General features: G+C 36.9%; 1 protein-coding gene across 4 annotated transcripts in view; it reads right to left on the bottom strand.

Annotated features, from left to right (window-relative positions):
- Positions 1-155: 155 nt before the first annotated feature.
- The window catches only part of SPAST (spastin), a 31,844-nt gene continuing 8,521 nt past the window's right edge, over positions 156-23,478 (bottom strand). For 2 of the 4 annotated variants that reach the window (XM_048937715.1, XM_048937716.1), the window contains exons 4-17: positions 21,125-21,220; positions 15,025-15,212; positions 14,051-14,184; positions 13,668-13,761; positions 12,155-12,229; positions 10,133-10,204; positions 9,548-9,623; positions 8,887-8,978; positions 7,541-7,620; positions 6,727-6,769; positions 6,031-6,110; positions 3,727-3,797; positions 2,884-2,924; positions 156-1,569 (exon numbers count right to left, since the gene is read on the bottom strand). In XM_048937715.1, coding sequence (XP_048793672.1) covers positions 1,447-1,569; positions 2,884-2,924; positions 3,727-3,797; positions 6,031-6,110; positions 6,727-6,769; positions 7,541-7,620; positions 8,887-8,978; positions 9,548-9,623; positions 10,133-10,204; positions 12,155-12,229; positions 13,668-13,761; positions 14,051-14,184; positions 15,025-15,212; positions 21,125-21,220 — 1,265 coding nt within the window. In that variant the 3' untranslated portion in view covers positions 156-1,446. The remainder of the gene's footprint in view (positions 1,570-2,883; positions 2,925-3,726; positions 3,798-6,030; positions 6,111-6,726; positions 6,770-7,540; positions 7,621-8,886; positions 8,979-9,547; positions 9,624-10,132; positions 10,205-12,154; positions 12,230-13,667; positions 13,762-14,050; positions 14,185-15,024; positions 15,213-21,124; positions 21,221-23,478) is intronic. The other 2 variants (XM_048937717.1, XM_048937718.1) reach the window with 1 other exon arrangement.

Genomic DNA, 23,478 nt, shown 5'->3' with positions numbered 1-23,478 from the left:
TTTCAAACAAGTAGCCCCAGAAATATTTAAGACTTACACCTTCCAATAAAATAAGTGAAAAGGACAAAATGTGCCATTCAGACCAAAAGGAAATGAAACAGATAAATTAATTTAGTTAAAACAACTGCAAACAATAAACAACTGTGCAATATCACTAAGTTGGGAGAGATGTCTTTAATTTTAAAACTGTTCTAACAAGGAACTAGCATTCTGCCTTACAAACATCTCAGTGTTTGACTGATGCAGAATTTGTAAACAAGATGTCAGGCCTTTAGAAGTAAAGGCAGAGATGTTTTATTACAGTATTTAAAGGCTCACATTTTTTTAATAGCTTGTCATTTATATAATAAAAATCCAAGTATTTGTACAAAGATGCAGTTTCTTTCAAAAAAAGCAGATCAGTTGAGTGTTTCATACTTTAATATATAAACCAAAACATATGAAAGCTATAAAAACATTAATGTTCGCAACGTATTAAACATGTAGCCTTATGTTTAAAGGTTAAATGTGTAGATTAAAAAAATTACACAATGGAAATTTCACTTTCAATGGCTGGAGCCAGACCAAAATACAAAGTAGAAACACATTTCTGAAACTTGACAATTAGCATCACTTACTCTCTCAAACAGCTGGCCTTCAAGTTGCACACCATAAGCATAAGCTAACATTCTACCAATGGAAGCATTACAAATTGCATTAAGAGAAAATACTGCCAGTAAGTGAACGTCTTAGTCTACTTTTTATTTAGTATTTTACTTAAAAAAAAAAAAAAAAAAAAAAAAAAAAAAAAAAAAAAAACAGTTTGAACTGGTTTTGTAGTTTTTCTTTTTTTGCTGTTCTGCTATCAAAGGTCTTTTCTAGAACTGTTCCATGAACAATGCACTCACATATAACTAAACAAAGACAAATAATAACAGACCAGCTGCATTTTACATTTTAATAGTTGTAATCCCCCAATGCTGTTCTTCATCTTTACACAGGGAATTTGTTTTATTTGGCACATTAAAGGTAAAATAAAAAAAAGACAAAAGCAGAACCAAAGGTTACAAAAAAATCCAACTATTAGTAGTTATCAGGAAGCCAGACATTAATGTCATGGCAGAATTAAAAACAAAAATAACACACAACATAGGGAAAAGGTCTTCCAATGATCAATATCATCAGAGCCTTCCAACTGAAACAAAATATGCATATTGTTCAAACTACGATCAGATTGGTAGGAATCTTATCCAAAGTCCTATTGTGCTCTTACTTACAGTGTGTAAATCCTCACTAAACGGCAAGGAGGCTTTGATGAATTTATTTCACATTGTATAATTTTTTTCATATTCTCAAGTTTTAACGCAGATACTCAAAGATCTGCCAAGTCCTGTAAACTTTGGCTGCTTTCCAGTAGTCTGTACTCCTGCTCCTTAGGCAGCATTCCGTTCCACTTCAAGTAGTGTTTCACACCGTGGTATCTCCAAAGTCCTTGTTCCAACGAATGTATGCTTCCAGTGTCTGAGGGCTCAAACTACGCTTTATCTTCTTCAAAGACTCAGTGAAATCTGATAATTTAATATTTCTCATCTAAAAGAAAAGCAAAAGACATTAGGATCACAAGCAGTTAAAATGCTTCAGTTTATTCAAAAAGTACTTTGGTATTTAATTCTAACATGCTTCATATAACGATGCGATAGTCTTGTGTCATTTAAGATTATCAGTATTTTCTTCATTATAATATGTTTGATAATTACGTTAGCTTTGTTACTTGATAGCCTATGAGTGTGTGTTACTGTTTCCTATTCCACTAGGTGGCGCAAGTCAGTGCACATCAGGACACAAGATTGATTGAAGCGTACAATGTGAGATTTTTAAAACATTCAAAGTGTACCTTTGTGCCCCAGGAGAACAAGGCACCAAAGGTCCTCCATGCCCAAAAAAAAGATGAACAACAAATGTATTCAAGATCACAGCAGGCTGTCAGCCAAGGAAATCTTAGCATCTCCCTTCTCTGATTCAAACACATGCCTTTCAGTTTGTTGAGAACATGATTATAAGTGGGCCTTTCCTCATTAGAGATATGTCCAGACACAGTGGTAGGTAGGCAAAGAGTGTGTAAGAGCAGTCACATCATCAAATAAGTATTAACACTACAAATGGTGCTGATCCTCCAGGTTTCATTGGGACTAGAGTTTATAGGCTATTGGAAGTAAACTTGCACTTACAGTAAAGTCACACTGATGTTTTCTAGTTCCCAGAAAAAAAACATTTTCAGCTGACTGTAGCTCTGATATCTAAGGCCGAAATAGCAAGCAATGGGCATTTCATAGTTTTCCCTACATAACACTGATTTCCAAGTACTTTTGAGCAGAAGACTTTTTAAAGAGCCAATTTCTTCCTTTTCATTTAGGTTTAGAGATTTAAAATTGCTCAGAGGTTCTTCTTAAAATGACTTGTTTTATGTAAAGACAAAAAAAAAAAAAAAAGCATTTTGTACAGTACTTCTGGGAAGTTTTGGAGAGAGCAACACTGAAAAAAATAACAAAAGCCAGGTCTCTGATGTCATCTGAGAGGTATCATGAAGTTCCAGCTCAATATAAGGGAAAAGACAGGATAATCTGCTGAAAATAACAATATTGGAGATCAACTAGGAGAAAAAGAGGCACTCAAACTTGATAACCAAGCCACACAAACAACCTTTGATATCTCAGGGTAGATGTTTCTTCCCAATCACAGCCTTAAAGAGCCTTCTTAAGTAAGGAAGTAATCACAAAGATGTAACAGCCAAGAAAAAAAACACTTGTGTTTTGTATGATACTAGGCATAAGTAAAGAGGCATAAAAAGTTTCTGCTGAGCATGTATTCCATTGAAAAGGGAAAACAATTGCTGGAACAGCATACCTCACTGGCAGACATGTTCTTCACTTGCTCTGGTTTTAATTCTGTGAAAATAAAGAAAGATCACTGAGTTCTGTACAAAAGCCTACTTCTTCTGACAATTAAAACATACTAACACGTACTTTTAATTGGAACACCACAAACAAGATGCGTGCCTATCTGCCACAACATAATCTTCCTTAAGGAAAAGTACATGGTGGTCTTTTTCTCTTCCTTCCCTTTCTTCCCATTGAACATCCATGCTGCTCCCAAAGTGACTCATTACAGATACAGTACAAGACGTTAGCAGAACTACATCCGTCCTCAAAAAGGGAAGCATCCAAGTATAACAGCTGCCTTCCACCATTTTATTCTTAGGACCTACAACCTTCTGTACCAGCAGAACACGCACAGTTCTCAGCAAAGAAAAGTACTATCAGCCAAGAATACAGAAATAAATCAGGTAGACACCTAACACTGCATCTCACTGCATACAGTTCTACTGGGAACTCATCAATTCAGTAGCCCTTCTCATTTTACAGTTCTCTTCTCAAAGTACTATTATGGTAGCAACACAGTACAGCAAACTTTTTGCTCTGAAAATCTCTGTGCAAAGAATGTAGGTGAGATCAGCAAGGCTGACAATTTTTTTTTTTTAATGTTTTATTTGGAAGCCAGGATCAGGTGAAGAAATAATTTCTGTGATCCCTTCTCAACATGGACTCGCATGTGAAGCGATCTGCCAAAGTAAAATTTGTATATATAAAATGCATGCACTAATTTAACCACTCTAGATAAACATCTTCAACTTCTTCAAGGGTAGTGCAGTTTTTTAGAAGCCTAAACATAAAAGCTGTGCAAGCTTACCTCGGATAGGACCCAATGCTGCATCCTTTGCTAATGCAGTTAAATCACTTCCAGAGTATCCATCTGTCATTCTTTAAAAAAAAAAAAAAAAAAAAAAAAAAAAGGGGGAAGAGGAGAGGAAGGGAAGAGGAGAAAAAGTGCTTCAAAACATCTTGTTTAATTACACATGGTTAAGACATTATTTGATCAGAAGAAATACTATTTTAATGTTGTCTTCCAAATTTAATAAACTAGTAGCACATTCAGTGTAACTGATTATATGCAATCTCTTCCAGATAAACTTTAGGCACAGATATTCAAATTCTGCCTAAAATGCAAGGAAAAGCAAGATGACAGCAACCACTTAAGACTTGTTGATGAAAACAGGAGTCAAGCTTCTATTACGAGAACATCTTACTGCTAGTTTGTCATCATTTAATTCAACTGTCTCATGACCCAGTAAAATGAGAATCCAATACCACATAAAATCTATGATTTGATAATCAATCTTCTGAGTAAAACAATATGCATTTTTAGTTAATATTAGTGCCAAAGGGCAAAAGCAAATATTTCTAAAAGCCCAATAACAGTATTTGGTTTTGAAAGTGACAGTTCCAAAGTATGCTCCTTATGAAAAGCCTCAGGAACAACTGACCAGTGGATACCAAGGAGTAAATCGATCTACTAATTCAGTAGAGTAACTCCAAGTCTTTAAAGCAATACGTCTTCGTTTAGCAAGTTACAGTGCAGAGTTATTTCTGGTGGAGTGCCTTTCTCCCATATTTGAGACTATACTCTAGAAGTAATTGGCAAGTAACTCGGAATTTGCAGTCTTTTCTTTTCATGCAAGGTAACAGTTTAATATTTTGAATAAACCTCCCCACTGAACTGGGAAGCTGCAGATACTGCTAACATAAGAAGTTACCTAAAAATGATTTCAATATGAAAAACTCACCCAACTGTAGAGTTGAAGCTGGCTAAGACAAGCAGCCAAAACCAACACAGGTTCATGGACAGAAAGTCATATCTCACTAACTTAATATCCTTTTATGACAGTTTTGTCCACCTTAATGAATGGAGGGAAAGCCGCAAACAGGATTTTTTTTTATCAGAAGTAATAGTTTTTGATACTGAGTCTCACAGTATCCTTCTGGACAAAACATCTAGCTGTATACCATACAAGTACACAACACAAGGAATGAATAATAGGCCAACAGGATGTGCTCAAAGGGTTGTGGTAAATAAGGTACCATCAGGCTAGCCAGTCACTAGTGGTGTTCCTTGAGTTTAGTTTTATGGCTTATACTTCTTAACAGTTTGGGGTTTTTTTGCCTGCTTACTTTTTAAATCAATAACCTGGACTACTCAATTTCTGGACACTGGAGTTGAGTGCAGACAATACTAAAATAGGAAGAGCCACTGATTCCTTTCAGAGCAGAGAGACCTTAGAGCCATTTTAATTTAAGGGATACATGAAACTTAACAAGAGCAAATCCTGGATTCAGCACCTGGGACAGCACAATCCTGAATACCTTGAAGGCCAAGGGACTGAAGGACAGACCTGCAGAAATTCTCAGGTTGTTTGTTAGTAAACTCAGTATGAGTCAACAGTATACCCTGACAGCCAAAAGGACCAACTGTATTCTGAGAGTGTTTGCACAGCACAGCTAACCAGACAAAAGAAATGTTGAGTATAAGTGAAACAGTCATTACTTTAAGAATGAGGTGCAGTTTTGGTGTCACAAACTAAAAAGGATATGAAGACATTAGGATGCGTCTGAAGGAAACAATTTTCAGGAAATTGATTTTTTCAAACAAACATGAAATTTGAAAAGCACAAAATTACTCAGTACTTGTACTGTTATGTTGGTAATATTTTCAATAATCCCAACAACAGAATGAAAGAAAACTTGCTTGTGATTTGAAATGCATAACAAATGCAAAACGGGTACTGATTTTTTACATTATGGATGAGAGTTAGACTGATGGGGGGAGGGGAGATCAGTGGAGAGAAGCATCTCTATCATTTCTCAGAAATAGAAGTATTGATGAGCATGTTTCAACAACAAAAACCCAGTTATGTAGTGTAGGGGTGGAAAAAAAAAGTACATTTTTTTTTTTTTTTAAATGGATACAGAATCATAAAAGGAAAACAATTTCCTATACTCTCACTGAAGAGCATCTTCCCAGAATGCACACATCGCATTCTCAGTTAGTACTGTCGCTTTCTGAAGATCAGCGTCAGACAAATTAAGAGGGAATAAAACAGCATGAATGAGTTTAGTAGATGAGTATATTTACTCAGTATAGTTACAAAATACTTACCTTGCTAGCTGTGCCAACTCTTTTTGGGTCAACGGACTTCCTTGTTTGCTTAGAAGATTCTTTAGCAAAACCAATCTCGTCTGAAAAGATGATACATTTATCATATGTAAAACTGGCTTTTTTCATGGTACACTTAAATTTTATTACAATAACAAAACTATGTGTTCATTGGGCTAGCTTTTGTGCTTCACTGACTTAAATTTGCCTGTAGTGCTTTTGTGATTAGAGTGTACAAAATACTCTCTTCAGAGAAAGAGAGAGGGATTTGCTAATAGTAAGAACAAGGATCACACTGGCTCTAAAGATGCACACAGTACCATGTTAGAATCCTCATCAAAAGTCCTAACCTGCTGCTCAACTGAAAATAACACATTAAGAAATCTACCTTTATCTTCTGCAATAAATATTCTCTCCTGCCAACCAAACCTGCTCCTGCAAGCCCTAAATCAGACTTGTCCATGCCTGCCAGTATCTCACTAATACTGAGTAACTACTACTAAATTTGCTGGTAGCAAGCATAAAAATGCAACAGCTTAAGGTAGTTGCCAGAATTAAAGCACAGTTTATGGGGCCAGACTGGGCCAGAAATTAAAATCACCAAACTGCAATCATCCAGGGCAAGTTAATTTTTTGAGGCTTTTGTTTTTGATTCAAAGAAAATATATCTCAAAGAAAATCATGGAAACCAGTACTTACTTCCTCATTTGGTAAAGATACATATACCCGTTTGGTGAACCGTCTAGAAAAAAAACACACGTATAAATACACATACGCTTTTCTGGTTTTCTATTGCATATGGATCTAACAGCTTGATAGATATCAAGATTTCACTTCCATCATCTAATTCTAGGAAGCAGAACTCTAGGTTTAAAAGAAAAACAACAAAATCAACATGCATGAGCTGCTGGTGTCACCTTACTCCTGCTGAGGTCATGAAACTCCTCCCAAAGAGGAAACACTCAAGAAGCAAAAACATCACTGACTCTCACTAGCAACAATGCATCTCTTCAGTGCACACAAAAGGTCTTTGGAATTTTTAAAAATGCAATTTATTTGTTCAGACAGTGCTGACACACTTACTTTCCTCAGTCAAGAGTGAATAGACAAGCAAACATGAAAGCTTTTAGCTAAAAAAAGGCCTATGGCAAATCTACAGCAAAACCTTCAACTGCAGGGAACATCAGAAGTCAAATATTCACAGAGAGTAAGTACTAGATTTCATTCATCAAATTTCTTCTTCAAGCTCCAAATAAAAAAAGCAGGGTGAGAGATGCAAAAGAGTTACAAAATACTGACTTGATTTTAAGAGGCATTGCTGCTTTAGACAACTCTGTCATGCTTGTGCAGATGTATCCCAAAAGAGAAGAGGTACCTCTGAGAAGCTAAATTTATTCTTGTCAAACAGCTTTGCCTAATTAGTAAAAATTTACAATCAAGAAACTAAGCAGCAAAACCAGCTGTTCATAACAAGCATCCCATGATCACACTCATAAAAGAGACATTCTGATACCTGAGAACAGCATCATCAAGCTCCTGTGGCCTGTTTGTTGCTCCCATCACAAGTATTCTGTCCTCTCCAGAAGACTGCACCTATATAACATAGACATGCAAGACAGTTTTCAGTATACACATTTCAGTTATAAAAACTTGCCACTGATTCACTGCACCAACAGGATTTTGCTGTACGTCTTTTTGTTTAATGCAGTTAGCTTTCATATTTATCTAAAGAATGTTTTAAATTCAAGGGAAAAAAAAGCACAAGACAAAGTGCTCAAGTTCATTGCTAAGTGAGCCCAAAACAATCCACTAAAGTATTGTGTAATAAAGCTCCACCTTGATCTCAAGTCTCCCTAACTTGAAAATGACGTTTGATTTTCTCCTCCTTATTTTAAAAGAAAACCCTGTTTGAATACACCTGGACAGTAATTTCTGTATCTTACTGCCACATTGTACTATTTGTCCTGATTCATCCCACTCTGGACAAGTTTTTCCTAATCTTGTTATGTCTCTCTATACAATTATCTTCTCCTCCTGTACTTCATTATCATTGCTACACAGCTGCAACAGTATTCCACTGCATTATGAGAAAATGAAGTAAGATTTTTCCATACAAATATCAGTGCTGTGTGACAAAAGCATTCTGACGTTCATTTGTGGGTTCCCCCCCAACAGTGAAATATCCATTTTGTTTTCCTGGATATTACACACATGAGGCTAAATATATTTAACTGCATCTTGTCATCTCTAGGTATGATACAAACAAAAACCAAACAATAAAAAGCACGCTAACACAAAAATTATTTCTGATTTGTATTTCTATATTTGAGTATTTCTGATTTGTCAGAGCTGTGTATATCAATGATCCAGAATAGACTCTTTGAAATTATCATCCCTCAAATCTCACCTTACACTTTAACAAAGTACACACTTTGGTGAGACAGAATTCTTAAAGAAAAGCAAGAAAACCAACAACAAAAAAAACAACCAATGCAACAACTCTACTTAAAACCCACTGAATCCTCTTACTTTGCCAGAAACGCATTTCACCAAAACATGCAGTTGCAAACAAAGATTGAATGCTGCCTGACCATGAAATATTATTCTTTCCTGGTAACAATATTTTTTGTTCTCACAGCTCCTTTATTAGCACCAGACTCAATTTCCTAAAGGACAAGAGTATGTAGGTAAAAAATAAAATAGAATTAACAGCAAGAAAAAAAGAAACAAAACACACACTGTCTGTCAAGGTAAGTCCTAGCAGCCAAATCCTATTCATGTTTCATCTGCAGCTTGTACTGGCACCATGACATTAGCCAACTCACCTAAAATCATGCAATACTTAGACTAGATACTTACACCATCAAATTCTATTAAGAATTCTGTTTTTAGACGCCTGCTAGCATCATGTTCACCTTCTCGTCTTTCACACAAAAGGCTATCAACTTCATCTAAAAAAGAAATAAAAAAAAAGGAAATATGCCTTAATTTAACATACATTAAAGTCTTCATGTTTGCTTAAATTCTTTTACTAACATAGGACTCCAGCAAGGAAGATCAAGTATTTTTTCCTCCTTAAGAGACAGACAGATCTTTTATCTTTAACGTGTAAGCTCAAAAGCTTGTTTATTTTTCTAACTAGGTTTACCATGCTGCGTGTTGCTATTTAAACATTTCATACTACATACAAATGAGAAAAAAAATCCTGCTGGATAATAAACTGTACTTCAGGACAAGCAAAACCTGTTTTCACGCTTGAAGTTAAATACCAAAAAGGACTCTCTCTGTGAAGACTGTACAGCCTGTAATGGTTTTGGTGGCACCAATTCCCATTACTAGCACCTCAGTAACAACAATCTAACATGTGTTTGGAACTACTGGTTAGCCAGCAGGTCATAATCAAGACATATGTTCTACACTATAGAATTACCCAAAGTATTCTGACTGGTAATTGAAATTTAGAAAGTCAATACATTTAAAAAGAGTAAAAAAAAAAGATGAATAACATTTAAGGTCTTACCAATAAAAATTATAGAAGGCTGCAGTTCTCTGGCTACTGCAAATAGAGCACGCACCAATTTCTCACCTTCACCCACCTGAAACAATAACAAACTGTTTTTGGAAGGAATTTAGAAAGCATTTATTGCAAGACCCCTAAGATAAAGGCTTACAGGAAAAAATGCTGATGAAGTCACACAATCCACTGGTATGTACTCTATTATTATTACTAGTTCAGTATTACATACAGTCATGTTCTTTCTCTTTTAAAAGAAAGGCTCAAACTTATGATCACAATTAAGACATCAGAGATTTTGGTGTTTAAGTTATAAAAGCTTCCTTTACTTTTTCTAAAGGAGGAGAAAACAAATACCACTCATCTCTGTCACAGTCAGTGCCATTCTAACCAGGAAAAATCCAGTGAAATTGTCTTATCACAGGCACAATTTTTTTTTTTTCCCCTTAACTTGTCAAGTTAAGTCTCTGAAGACTTTATATTCACTATAGGGAACCAGTTCACTAAAGAGTTATCAGAAGTTCTGGTCTTTATAAGCCCCAGTCACAGGCACGTGTTTTCTCATTAATGCAGTTTACAGCTAATACTTACGTATTTTGAAGTTAGGCTTGCAGCACTGATATTGAAGAAAGTAGCATTTGATTCTGCAGCAACTGCTTTGGCCTAGGGCAGAAAAAAAATACGTTTTTTAAAATGTCACACTGAAGATGCCTCTTTACTTCTGCAGCAATTATTGATGTTCTCCATAGTGATTTGAAAATCCTTACTCCTTCAGAGGGAATACCATGCAAGTGCTAAAGACAACTTACACACAAATCAGAACAGAAAAGCAACAGAACCACTTGTTGTCAGCAACTGCGTTGTTGCTGACAACTGCTGTTGTACTCGGGTTGTAGTAGACTTTCTTGAGCTTGGAGAGGGGGAGATGTTGTCAGCAACTGCGAGACTGAGAGACCCCCCCACGGGATGTGACGCGATAGGCCCTCTCCCTGCTCTATGATTGATGTGTGGCACGTGCCTTAGGGGCGTACACGAAGCACATAGGTTATATAAGCTAGAGTTCACGTGTAATAAAGGCCATTTTGCTGTTCATCATATTGGTGTGTGCGTGCAGTCATTTGGTCCTGGCCTGGTTTTAGGTCAGTACCGCAGGAGGCAATGCAACAACCACTGCAGAAGTTTCCAGACTTCCTTATACTTCTCTAATCACAATATCTCCACAGCCATCTACAATTTGCTCACCAAAGAGCAGCAGTCTCTTGCTCCTTTTAGCGTATCATAAGTAAGCACTGACAACAATTTTAACTCATTTAGAGAAGCAATTTAGAGTAGCATGAGTCAAGTCGTATTAAAATTACATTTTTACCATACTCAGAGTACCTTCTTCATTAACAGTATAACCATATTCAAGGAGTTACTATTACTTGGTTTTACAAGCTTTTTGTGTGCGAGTGGGGTGAGAGTAGTATTGCTTTATTCTGTTTGTTTCTTTTAAATTGATTAGCAATTATGTTCAAATATGTAGAAAAGAAGAGCCCAAGAAAAGTGCCCAGTATTTCCACTAAGGGCTTCAGAGCAGATCCAGCTTCATAATCAGCAAAGGCAGCATGCATCTGCAGCACGCCACGTGATTAGGGAGGACGTGCCAAGCTCAGCTGCACTGTCACAATGTTCCCTGGCTGATGCACAGCCATCTCTCCAGCTCCCTGAACCCAGCACATCATAAAACAAGAAGGTGCCAGTCAGCTCTCAAGCTATTGTTGTTTCTCACATAGCATGGAAGGCAAAAAACTTGCTACTGTGCTTCCTCTCCAGTGCAAAAAACTGTCTGCATTTCTTGTATATTTTGATAGAGAACAGAGTGTTTTAATTGCTGCTGCATACAAACGATTAACCATGTTACTTTTCCTCTCTCAGAAAACAAAACTTGGATTTGCTAGTTTAAGATATTACCTGTGATACCGAAGAGAATTCAGATGAGAACAGTTCGGCCTTCCCCACAAAATGCATCATTTTGCATTTCCATATTAAGGCAATACTGCAAGGACTTATCCAGGGACATTGTATTGTTTGTTACTACAGAACTCCTGTTTATTATTAAAACCCCTTTGCTACTAGATCTGGAAGTACCCAGTTAAGGGATATTATTCTACTACCCACTGAGCACAACCATTTCAACCTCACCAACATTCCTCTCCAGTCAGGAACACCCTGGTGTAAGCCACAGTGATCTTAATCCAAGCCCTTCAATGTCAACAAAACTCCCCAGTGTTGCAGTGAGTTTTAAATCTTTCAGAAAGTAAAATATACCAAAGAAGTCCAGGAAATTTAATGCATGTACACACACTGCATTTCTACTGCACATACAGTTGGAGAAGTTCTGGTTCGAGTTCCAACTGCACTGATAGCATAACAGTGACATTACACCCATTAGCTTCCCAGTAAAGCAGAATTTAATTGACTTACACAAAAGATACTGCTTTAAGAATAGTACAAAATAATGCAACATAGAAGGCCACACAGAACCAAGGAAGTTCATAAAACCTGAATGCCAGCCACCCCAATGGCTACATTTGAAGCCCACCAACCCACGTATGCAGAATTTTTCCTCACCAGCATTGTCTTCCCATTTCCTGGTGGGCCAAAGAGCAACAATCCACGTGCAGGAGCTCTAAGTCCTGTAAATAACTTGAAAAATACATAATCATAAGTTTACTTCAAAAAGAAGTTAAGTGTTACAAACAGTAAATATACACTTGGTTAGATCATCACATGGACTCAAGACAGTAATTTCTTTAAACTCTGAATGAGAATTGTTTGTTACACTCCCCCTCCAACCCCTTAATTTTATTAAACACCAAAAGATGTTTCATTGTCTTGCATTAACAGCCACCATTTAGCTCCTAGAGTAACACACTGCTTTTAACTAACTGTGATGACAAAGGAAAAGCAAGCCATTCAATCCTGGCAGGGTGAAGGGGAAAGACAGGAAATAAGATGTGATGATGATTTACCTCTGCAAGAAAATGGTTAAAAATTTAGGAATGGCTCACTGGATAGGACTGGTAGCAACAGTAACAGTGCTACAACTGTACAGATTTTTAGAGAAGTTACATTTCATTACTACCTTGCCCTAATGCACCTCACTACTTGCTCACACAACAGTCAAACTTCACCACAATCATTCCATGTATAGACATACCATGAAATGAACATAAGAAACATTCTTTGAGACAGAGCAGCTTATCAAGTTTAAAGCATTAATTTCCATTTAAAAACGTGGGTATGTGCACAAGCACATGCACTGTAGGAGAGTTAAAGCAGTGTTCCCTTTAACTACATACGAAATAATTTTTTTTTTTTTTAAAGGAAAACCTAGAGACCTGAAAACTATTTAAAATATTACCTATCTCCACCTACCCTCTCAACACACCATTGATAATCTCCTCTATCTCACTCAGCATTGGATTTTTTCCTACACTACAAAATTACTTCAGTAGTTATGACAGCAAGCAAATCTACACTTTCCCACAGCATACACCTGTTGTAGTTGTCACATTTTAGCAGGTTCAAAAGTTTCAGAGTTCTAGTTCTGACTTACTCCTTAATTCTACCTTCTAATAATTCCAATAAACAAACAAAATGGATGGCTACAGAGTCACTCGTATGTGCACCATGTCTGAAGACCACTGTCAATAGACATTCTTTTCCATAATATCCATCATTAGAAATGGCTGCCAGTTTCTGTAGGATGGCAAACCAACAGGCATTTCCTCTATTTCATTACAAAAAGCATTTTGTTTGTGTTTAACTCTTTCAGTTCTGGGCTTTGTCCTCTACATCTCCACACATAGCTGTAACTATTTGCAACAGTCAGTTTCACTAATTTTCAGGCTCCCACCTCAATCCCTTTATCCTACCTATGTTGACTAACCAGAAGGTGAAAATTCATCACAATATTCTAACACATATGAACATGCAGACACTTCTCCCAGGAAGGCTGTCATCAAATAGCTATGGATAACTATCTTACTCAACACTGACAGGGTATCAGAATCCCCACTTCAAGTGTGAAGCACAATTCATTTCTTTGACTCTGCCACAGTGATAACACCAAACTGCTTACCTCAGGTCTAAGAGAAGGAAGGATAACAATTTCTTGCAAAGCTTGTTTAGCCAGTTCCTGCCCTGCGATATCATCAAATTTGACAGCTGGCCCACTAACAAAGAAATAGAATACTAATTAGTCTAACAATGAGAGATTCTTTTACAGCTGCAGCTGACTAATTAAATGTATTCGACCACGAAGAACTACTTTGAGGAAATCTACAACTTATACTGCTACACATTTCAAGAAATAGGCATTTTTTTTAATTGTATTCCTTGTTTTGCTAAGGTAACAAGGAAACAACAAACATGTATTACTAGTTCTCATTCTGAGAGCACAAAGATTTTTTGAATGAAAAACTGGCTTACTGCAGCAAAAAGCCTACTTTTGTTCAAACTTACCTATCAACAATTTCATTCAGGATAAGATTAGCAAGATTACTGTCCACATTTCTAAATATTTTCATGTCTTTCTTCTTTCGAGCAGCAGGGGTAGGAGTAGAAGGCTTATTTGTTCTGCTATTTTTGGGAGCAGCCTAGAGAGGAAGAAGAATATAAAATGCCTTGATACATTTTACACTGTTACAGGTACTAAATATCTACAAACAGTAGTGCTGTCATGCTTAAACATATATGTCATAATATGTTCTACTCTATTATGTGGGAGTAGCATGACAAAGTGAGAAAATAAGGAGGGAAAAGCAGGATATATTGCAAAAGAAACACAGCATTTTTCTGCCTTAATAGGACAGAACTTATTTTTGTATTCCAATCACAATTTAGAAATAATTTGCTTTTCAGTCTGGTTGCAATATGGAACCAGAATCTTTAAGGTTCCTTCCAATCCAAGCCATTCTACGATTTAATACAATCAGGTATATATGTTTAGGAGAAAGAAAATGTAGGGATAAAATCTACAGTTCTGGAGTAGGAGCTCCCCCCCAGTCTTTTACATACTGTCAGTATAGTTTGTTTTTATGCCAGCTCAGTTTTCCTCAGCATCCCATGCCATTTCATAACAAATTTACAAATATTACAATTTGTTACAACAAAAATCCCCTTGCCCTCCAAGACTTTGGAGACTCTCCAAGACTCTTGCTTTCAAAAATTCACTCTGCAGTCCAGTTTAAGAGGCTTAGCCAAAAGTTTGATGTTTATGATTTAGTTTAAGTGTTGGGTTGTTTTGTTTGTTTGTTGCTTAGTTTTGTTGTGGCTTTTTTTGTTGTTCTTGGTGGGAGTTTTTTTCTAATTTGTTTTCCTCAAAACCCTGTTGCAATCATACCACAACAGTGCAATAAAAGCAGCAAATGCAGATTTCATTCTGGATTTTACATTGATCTCCACAGCAAACACCACTATACCTGTTGTCACCATACCTTGTGAGTTGAAGTTGTAGGGTTTGTTGCTGGTCTAGACACAGAAGCACTTGATATCCCACTGTAGCTAGGTGTTCTATGGTGGCCTGAAAGGCCTGTGGATCCAGTTTTTGCAACTGTTTTTGAACGTGGAAGGGAATTACTTGTGTGTGTTAAGGGATCCTTCTTTTTTGGAACTGCTCCACTTTCTATAAAGAAAACCAAATGTCACGGGAACATTTTTAGCAACTGTAACTTCAATAAGAACCCTAATTTAAAGACAGTATTGTTGACGTATAATACAGTATTGTATTAGATTAACAGGAGTTTATAAAGAGGTTTAACACTCTTAAGGAGATATTAGCTGTAGCTTTCTTCTAAAATTAAGTTTCAAATTTTTTAGGAGCTCTCAGTATCAACACTACCTTGCCATACTATAAAAGCTGAAGACATCTAAGTCTTACATCCCCTATGCAAGGGAAAAGCACCATCAATTTCCTAAGACAGAAGCCAACAGAATATCAGTCAGAATACTTTCCTTCCCTGAAACTTCTATAAACAATCATAATAAAACATGGAATTTCAAGCCATTAGATTCAGAGCACTCATTCTTTAAGTGATGTTATCAGGCACTGTCTAGCACTTTCCACACACAGAAGCTTTACCAAAACACTTTAAATTGGGAAAACTAAAATAGTTATACCTGGAATAAACTCTTAAAACCTTTTGCTTACAACTTTGTTCCACTTCAGGAATCTCAAGGGGTAAATAAATTCTGTATGGACAGCACTGAAACAGTTTCCCATAGCCCAAATTGAATCTTAAAATATTTCAATTCAGTGGTGTAATACCATTTCATCTACACTTGCTCCAATTCACCTCCATGATGGAGCAGAAAGGTCTTGTACCTGGTGATAGATTTAACTTATCTTAACATCTTGGCCACAAGTGATTAAACTCTAAAAAGACATTTCCAGTCTAGAGTAAACAAATAGCTCTTGATTTCTACATTCTCTCTGTGGGATACAGGATGAAAGAGGGTTCATTGGCTCAGAACTGGCAGGTGTAGAACATCAGACACAGATGCAGACACAGACTAAGAGGTGAGAAGCAGGCACAAAGACTGGTCAGGCTAACTGCTGAAAATCCAGGCACAGCATCTGTCTTCTTGTGTGGGGGGAATACAGTACTGGAAGATGCACATGCAAAATACGAGGGAACTTGAAGAATACAGTCAACTGTATCTGTAAGATGCTTCCTGACTAAATCACACAAAGATCCAGATCTGAACTGAGTTTTCACTTAGTCATTCCTGCACAATAACTTCTGAGTCAAAAGCTCTTTGAGTGAGGCATACTTCAGAGCTCTAGTTCAAAAAGCAGCTTATCAATCTGTTAAAAATGCTACTCATTTCAACTTTTCCAATTTAATCAGAAGATGACACAAATTTTAATTTCTCAGCTTCATTTGCACAGCTGGTTTTGAAGTCAATATGGGGCAGTTTCAAGAAGCTACAGTAATTTTTCTCCAGCTCCTTCACTCTAACATGCTGCTCAATCCTCATGTTTTTCCAAAACTTTCCCTATCTATGAAGAGCAATACATACACACTGCAATTTTTAGCATCATACAAATTGCACGGGTAAGGATTATTTCAGGAATCTGGAAACACAGGGAGAACAAAACATGGAAAAGAGAAACATTTAGAACAAATCACAATTTGTTACTTCAAACATGAAAAGGTTTAAGAACACAAATTATTATTTATACTGCCTGTACCTTCAGAAATCAAAACCACTAAACTTACAGACATTCTGTGGTCAGTCCTATTGGGTAACACAAAGTGCTGCAGAAACAGTTCTGAATATAGTTCTTCAGTTTCACCTCCACAAGGAGGCTCTGCTTATATATTATCAAGAATTTATTTATAAATTAACTAAGAAAACATACTGTATGTAGCCTCTGGACCTCAAATTCAAAATAATAATAAATATTGTAAAAAATCCACTGGTCTAGAAATGTTACATAGTGTTACACAAACAAAGTCCTTAAGATGCATAGCTGTACGTTTTCCGCAAACACTGCACAGCAAAATATACACAGCAATTGTAAGGAAAAAGTAATCAGATTTGACAATCACAGTGGTCCCCCCTAATAATAATTTCTTCAAAGATAATACTCAATTTTTTCAACTACGTACAATCAAGTAATAAAAGACAACAGAAAACTTCAGTGGCTAACAAGAACCTCCACACCCATGCTCCATATCCTGGATGCCAGCACAACTATGCCAATGCAGGATGCTTTCCCAGTAGAGACACGTTAGTCAAACAGCTGCTATGGCCAAATTATGGTGTCAGAAAATCTTATTGCTATTTGTTCTTCTATTTTGGGATCCTCCCTAATAATAATAAAGGTTTTTTTTAAGAATGTAATTTTTGCAACTCAGAGAATATTGCCAATCCATGCTTACGATTAAAGACATGTAAGCAAAACTTATGAAGTGAAAACAAAATACAAGCTATTTATACAGTACTAATATTATGTTAAGAACCAGAAATATATTGCCTTTGAGAAGGCATATCTCACTGATTAATAACAGATCAAACGTAAAAATGGTATATTAGAGTTACTCTCATAACAACAATATTGTGCTGTCTTTTGCAAGATCAGTAATCTTCCCCATCTAGCTTGATGTCATGGTTTTACAATTTCTGTTATTAGTATTCCACACCGTAACATCATGCAGAGCACTGGGAATTGAAGAGTTCATCCTGCAGTTCCATGGATGGTTGACAGTTCTTCTGGGACAGGTAAACAGAAACATACTATAGCTCCCAGAAGACACCACTGCCCCATTTCCATTTTCTGGTCAGTGGGAAAGATAAAACTGACTGTAAGTCACAAGACTCTTTCTGCTCCCTGGCAGATCAGAGGAAGAACTTCGGTTTTCAGAAAATTCTTTTATTTATTTGATTTATTAGTTTCAATCCCAATTAACTTGTGTTTTCACTATTATAATTAGTAAACAAAATTTGTTTTCCTCCTCAGACCATTGCTGTTGTTCTTTTCCCTTTCCGTTCCCTTTCCTCCCTTTCTGGGCCAGTGGGGTTCCTGCCCCCCATCACAGACATAGATCTAGAGATAAGATCTGAGAAACTGGAGATGGAGATGGAGAAACTAGATCTAGAGATCTAGATCTGAGAAACTGAAAAACAACCCTACCACCCAGAATACAAAGAGGAATACACATCTGAAGAAAAAAAAAAAAAAAAAGAGAGATCCAGCTAAATCTTCTTAAACCTAATTAAAGACCACTATGAGAACAAGAGGGATGGACAAAAAGTTTTGCATGAAGGCTGACTCTAAAGACAAGCAACTGGGCAGTCTCCTGCAAGTGGAGGGCTATATACTGCTACAATGAGGTTTTACAAAACTCTCATCACACACGTTTTCAAGAAAAATATCCAGCTGTTCAGGTAAGTTAGAAAACAAGTGTAACAAATTCACAGACACCTGTGGTAGAATCAAGTATGTCCATCTAGAATCCATACAAATAGCACTTAGAAAGAAGCAAGAATCTCAAATCAGTACCAGTTTGGAAATATAAGAATTTATACGTAAGAAACGTAAGAAGATAATATCAAGTAGAATTAAGATACAAATGAAGTCTTTGAACACCTTAGGAGTTAAATAGAAAAGAACATGTCTTACATCTCAACTCCTTTGCTAAAACAGCCCTTTCTTGACATTAAATATGCGATTGACTGTGCATCACACCTAATGAAATCCTGCACTCAGAAGCAGCACAGCCTAATTAAGGAAGAGCACAGGTAATGCTTTATGCAGGTATGAAAAACAAAGCTTACATCCAAACCCTGTAGACTCTGTACCTCTGCTTGTTCAATAATAGCAGCCCTCCTATCTCTAAGTAGCAGGCTGTTTTGCTTTATTCATGTAGTTTAATTCTTTCCAGTACTGCTGTCACTGAAAATACCAACTTCATTCCAATGCGCTAAGAAAGCACAGAGGCAAGATGATCAACAGACTGAAGCAGAATTGATAAGGTAGTTCAAAATGAGTTGCAGTAGCAACACATTCTCTTGAACAAGACTAAGGAGACAGAGCACATACAGTCTACTAGGGAATGGCCACAACAGCTACTGACAGGCTGACTTCTGAGGCTCTTCCAGGGATCTAGAATGGCAGAAGAGGTTCAGTACTTTGGGTAAATCCCTGATTCGTATGTATTCTGAATATGAAATGCATCTTTTACAAGGTAAATGGAGATGGAGCAAGCCTTTAGAAGCCTTGCTCAATATAATCAGCCAGCAGATATTTGGTACCTAACTATTTCAATGTCCTCCTTCTGTCTCATCTCAGTTGTCACAGAGTTGAGTAAATGCAAGTTTCCCTGTGAGTGAAGTTCTGTCAGAAGGCCTCCACTGCACCCAATCTGACACAGCCTGCAGCTTCTCCAACCCCAGCAGCAGCCTTGGAGGAATGGGAATCTTTTCAAACAGTGGAAGAGACACACAAAACAAAAACAGAAAATGCCCTTCACAGGGCCATTCACAGCTGCTTCTCTGCTCCTTGTAGAACAGTTCCGACCAAGTGTTTCACTCATCCAACTTCCATAAATCACCGTAACTATGACTCCACATGAGTAAATTCACTGTTATCACTTTCCACATGTTTACCAGCAATGACTGCTGCAGAACAATTCTGTTACAGAAATTTCTGTAAATAAAGACACCTGTCACAGACCAGGCAAAATGTTTCTTTCTCTCCAGGAGGCACCAATGCTGTTGTACTAACATTTAATTAACAGAAGTAACAGTCTTAACAGGAAAGAAAGCTCAGGCTAACCTTCTTCTCCTGCACCATACCATTTTGAGATGTTGACAAAAAGGTACAAAAACAAAGCAATGGGTTTTAAGAAAAAAAACTGTTAATACTGAATCAGATGGAACTTGCTATCTACTCTCATGTGGATGCACACGTGTATGCATTCATTCATTCAATCTTCTGCCAGTCAGCTAAAAAATCCAGACGTACTGGATCATTTAAGATAACGTGTTCTCAAATTCTATTGAAGTAAGAAATTATACCTGAGAGCCATTTTTGCTAAATCTTTCTTGACAAATGCCATTTTAACAAAAACACCACATGCTCTAGTCTAGAGGTGCTGAACAAAACAGTTTTACTAATTCAACTCCTCATACATAGGAACGTACAAAGACAAGCTGGAAAAAGACTTCAAAGCCAGAAATGGAATAAAAAAAAACCCAAAACTTATTGTAAACCACATGATTAAGCTTAATTACTCTAAAAACCTGAATGCTGCTCCTCAGTAGGCAAGCCTTGTGATTTCTATTGCTTCTCAGCTCACTATTTTACTCAACCTCATCACGGTCTACTGTATAAATTTTCATTTGAGATCATGATTATGACAATCATGATTATGACTGCTGTTTTAACACACTCCTTGAAGACAATTCACAAACCTCACAGCAACTCTATTCTACACGTTTGCTTCCAAGAGCCTAGTATTCCTAGTGCAGTCTTCTGGCAAAGGATAAAACCATCCTTCTATGACAAAAAACACAGTTGTCCCCTCATCTCTCCCCCTTCCCATCTTAACTGCATCTTGCTTTTGCAGATTATAAATCCCTATATTTTAAAAGGAACTTAATGCAAATGTACATTAATTTGTACTATATCCTAACCAAAGAGCTACTTATATAGGCACAATATATAAACTACATTTATTTTTTAACACTTTCTAAAACAGGTTTAATGCTATTAGGTATATAACATCAAAATTTATTTTCTGAAATGCAGCGTTCGTAAGTAGTCTCCGATTCTAATACTTGATTTAATGAAGAGGATGTAAGGACAGTCATTTTAAAGACAGAACTGCATACTACAAAATAAAACGAGTTTGTCACAGACACCGATAGAATGAGACGTATTTATATAGTCTTTAGACAGAAATATGGAATGGGTTTTTAAAAGGGTTGAGGGGCCAGAACATAGCATTGCATATTATTTTCCTTGTAACACACCAGAAACTGGAAAATATCCCCTGAATAGTTAGGCGCTGGTAAAGCCAAACCCACCTGACTGGAGATGTCCATTGCGGCATGCCAGGTTAGTACTGTCATTATAGACCTCCATTTGCGGCTTGGAAATTTGCAAATCTGCCTGCAGCTTCTCTACACAGTAGAAAGAGGGAGAGGGAGAAAAAAGGACAAAACAAACAAACAAACAAAAAAAACAACAAAAATGAACCAAGAAAACTCATGTATGTTGAACACACAAATGTCAACTTTGGCTTTGTTATATTCAATATCGGGTTAAAAATAAAAGGAGTATTTCTATCTATTCTACACAGTTAGCAAGCTAGTAAGAAAATGCTGTCAGTGCACACGTGACTGAGAACTGCTTAAAAACTAGCCGCTTCTGGCTGAGTTCATTACAGCAATCTTTACAGTTTAGTGATTGCAGTTACTTGCCAAAAGCGGTGGTCAGGATTAATTTAATTCCATCTACTAAGATTTGTGCTGATAACCCATTTCCGCAAGTCCTCCCCAAGGCCTTACTTTTGACCAACTGCAAGGAGTCTTCAATTTTCTGCATATTAAATGTTTTGCTTAATCAGTAATATCCACCATTTTACAAAATCTTCACTGATTCAAGGAAAACACCACACAGATATCATTCAAATGTCTTCAAGATTTATAATTATGGTTGCCCTGAAAGTCAATAAAATTGTCATGCAAGCTGAGTTCCCTAAGAGTATTAACTTCAGAAATATCCAAATGCAAGATTTATAAGATTAAAGATTAAGGAGAAAGAAAAGAACTCCCAGTCACAATAAAGTATCCAAAGAACAAAGTAAAGAGGTGCAAGGCTACAGCCTACACTAACCAAGAATCATGTCTCAGGATCATTAATTCAGTGCAGCTCACCAATACTGCTTTTACCACTGCTCTCACTTTACAGCCCCTTTACAAGCTCTCCCACCTCTATCTTGCACTCAACTCTGCCCCTTTTCATAAAAGCAAACAACCATCAGTGAGGCTGCAAGGCACACATCACAAAGAAGCTGCAGGAAAACAGGCAGCTAAGCAGAGGATAGAGGTCTTCTGGCAACATATAGGAACTTAATACAAAAGAAGCTGAATTCTACTGAAAACACTCATGCTGGATAGAGGGAGAATCACCATTCAGAGCTTGCAGATCATATAATCAATAAGCAAAATCATTTCCTAAATTTCACTTCATCTATTACAGTTCTTTTCCCACTTTTTTCTTCTTTTACCTGCTCACAGTCACTTACACCCTAGCTTCCTTAAGAAGTGTCTTTAATACTATTGAGTGCAAAGATGTAAAGTGTTAACATCCGTAGAATAACATCCAAACTGAATGAGATGCAGTATAGAGCGAAAAGTCAGTAATCGTAGGAAAGTGTGAAAATATAAAGTTCAGATTAGCACATGCACCCAGAGTTTATTATGTTGCAAGCTGAAAGCATTCAGAAGTTGGGTAGAGTAAAACCAAGAATACTGGCTGCACAAGAACAGCTGCCAACCAGCACATGCACTCAGAAAAGCTCCCTGAGCATGACTGACTGTAAACACAGGGGGCACAGCACAACTGAAGGAGAAGGCAGAATAGTCTATTCCCTTCCCAACGACGCACTCTAAGTGGGAAGCACGTACAAAGTTTTGGGAAACAAAATTAGTATTTAAAGACATGGCAAGATACTAGAGAAGCAGTTAAGTTTTGGATAACATCTCTCAGCTTCACAAAACACACACACAAAAAAAAAAAAAGCCTCTAGTAAGTATAAAACCAACTGGCTTGGGCAGGAATTCAGGAAGCCCTATTTGCTTCAATACTACAGTTTCAGACTGGGGTTTTACCATACTTATCAATTGCTACACTTCCAGAACAGTTTCATGTCTTCAGGAACTCCAGAATTGCAACAACCACCAAGCAACCCAACTGCTGTCCACCTTCAATTCACACAATTCCTCCCAGCGTGCTACATATTAACATGCCATTTGAATATGGCACATAAAATTATATAATGCAAACACATCACTTTACTTCAAAGGCAGAATAGCTGCAGAGACCTCCAGAATAAAGAAAAAAAAAATAAATCAAGCTATTAAATATTATCTCAGGGAATTGAGAGGTCTCTATCACTGTTCATTTTAATGTTTTCTTCCTAGAAATTGGAAAGGCTGGCAACAGTTCATAGAATCTCATTATTTCTCCCTAATGGTACAACATTGGCATAAACCTACCAAATAAACAATGCAGCAGCCGTCCTTTTATCTGTGTAGCATTCCAAGTAATGTTTTCTTTTACTGGAAATCACTTATCACATAACACAACCCCAAAGCAAAAGCACCGTCATCTCCAAAAAAGCAGGGTTGTCACAAAACGTGTCTGTTAAAGTTCA

The sequence above is a fragment of the Lagopus muta genome, chromosome 2 (assembly GCF_023343835.1).
Source record: "Lagopus muta isolate bLagMut1 chromosome 2, bLagMut1 primary, whole genome shotgun sequence".
NCBI classification, from domain to species: domain Eukaryota; kingdom Metazoa; phylum Chordata; class Aves; order Galliformes; family Phasianidae; genus Lagopus; species Lagopus muta.
The sequence above is the reverse complement of the archived record's forward strand: the minus strand, read 5'-3'. Positions and strand labels throughout refer to the sequence as shown.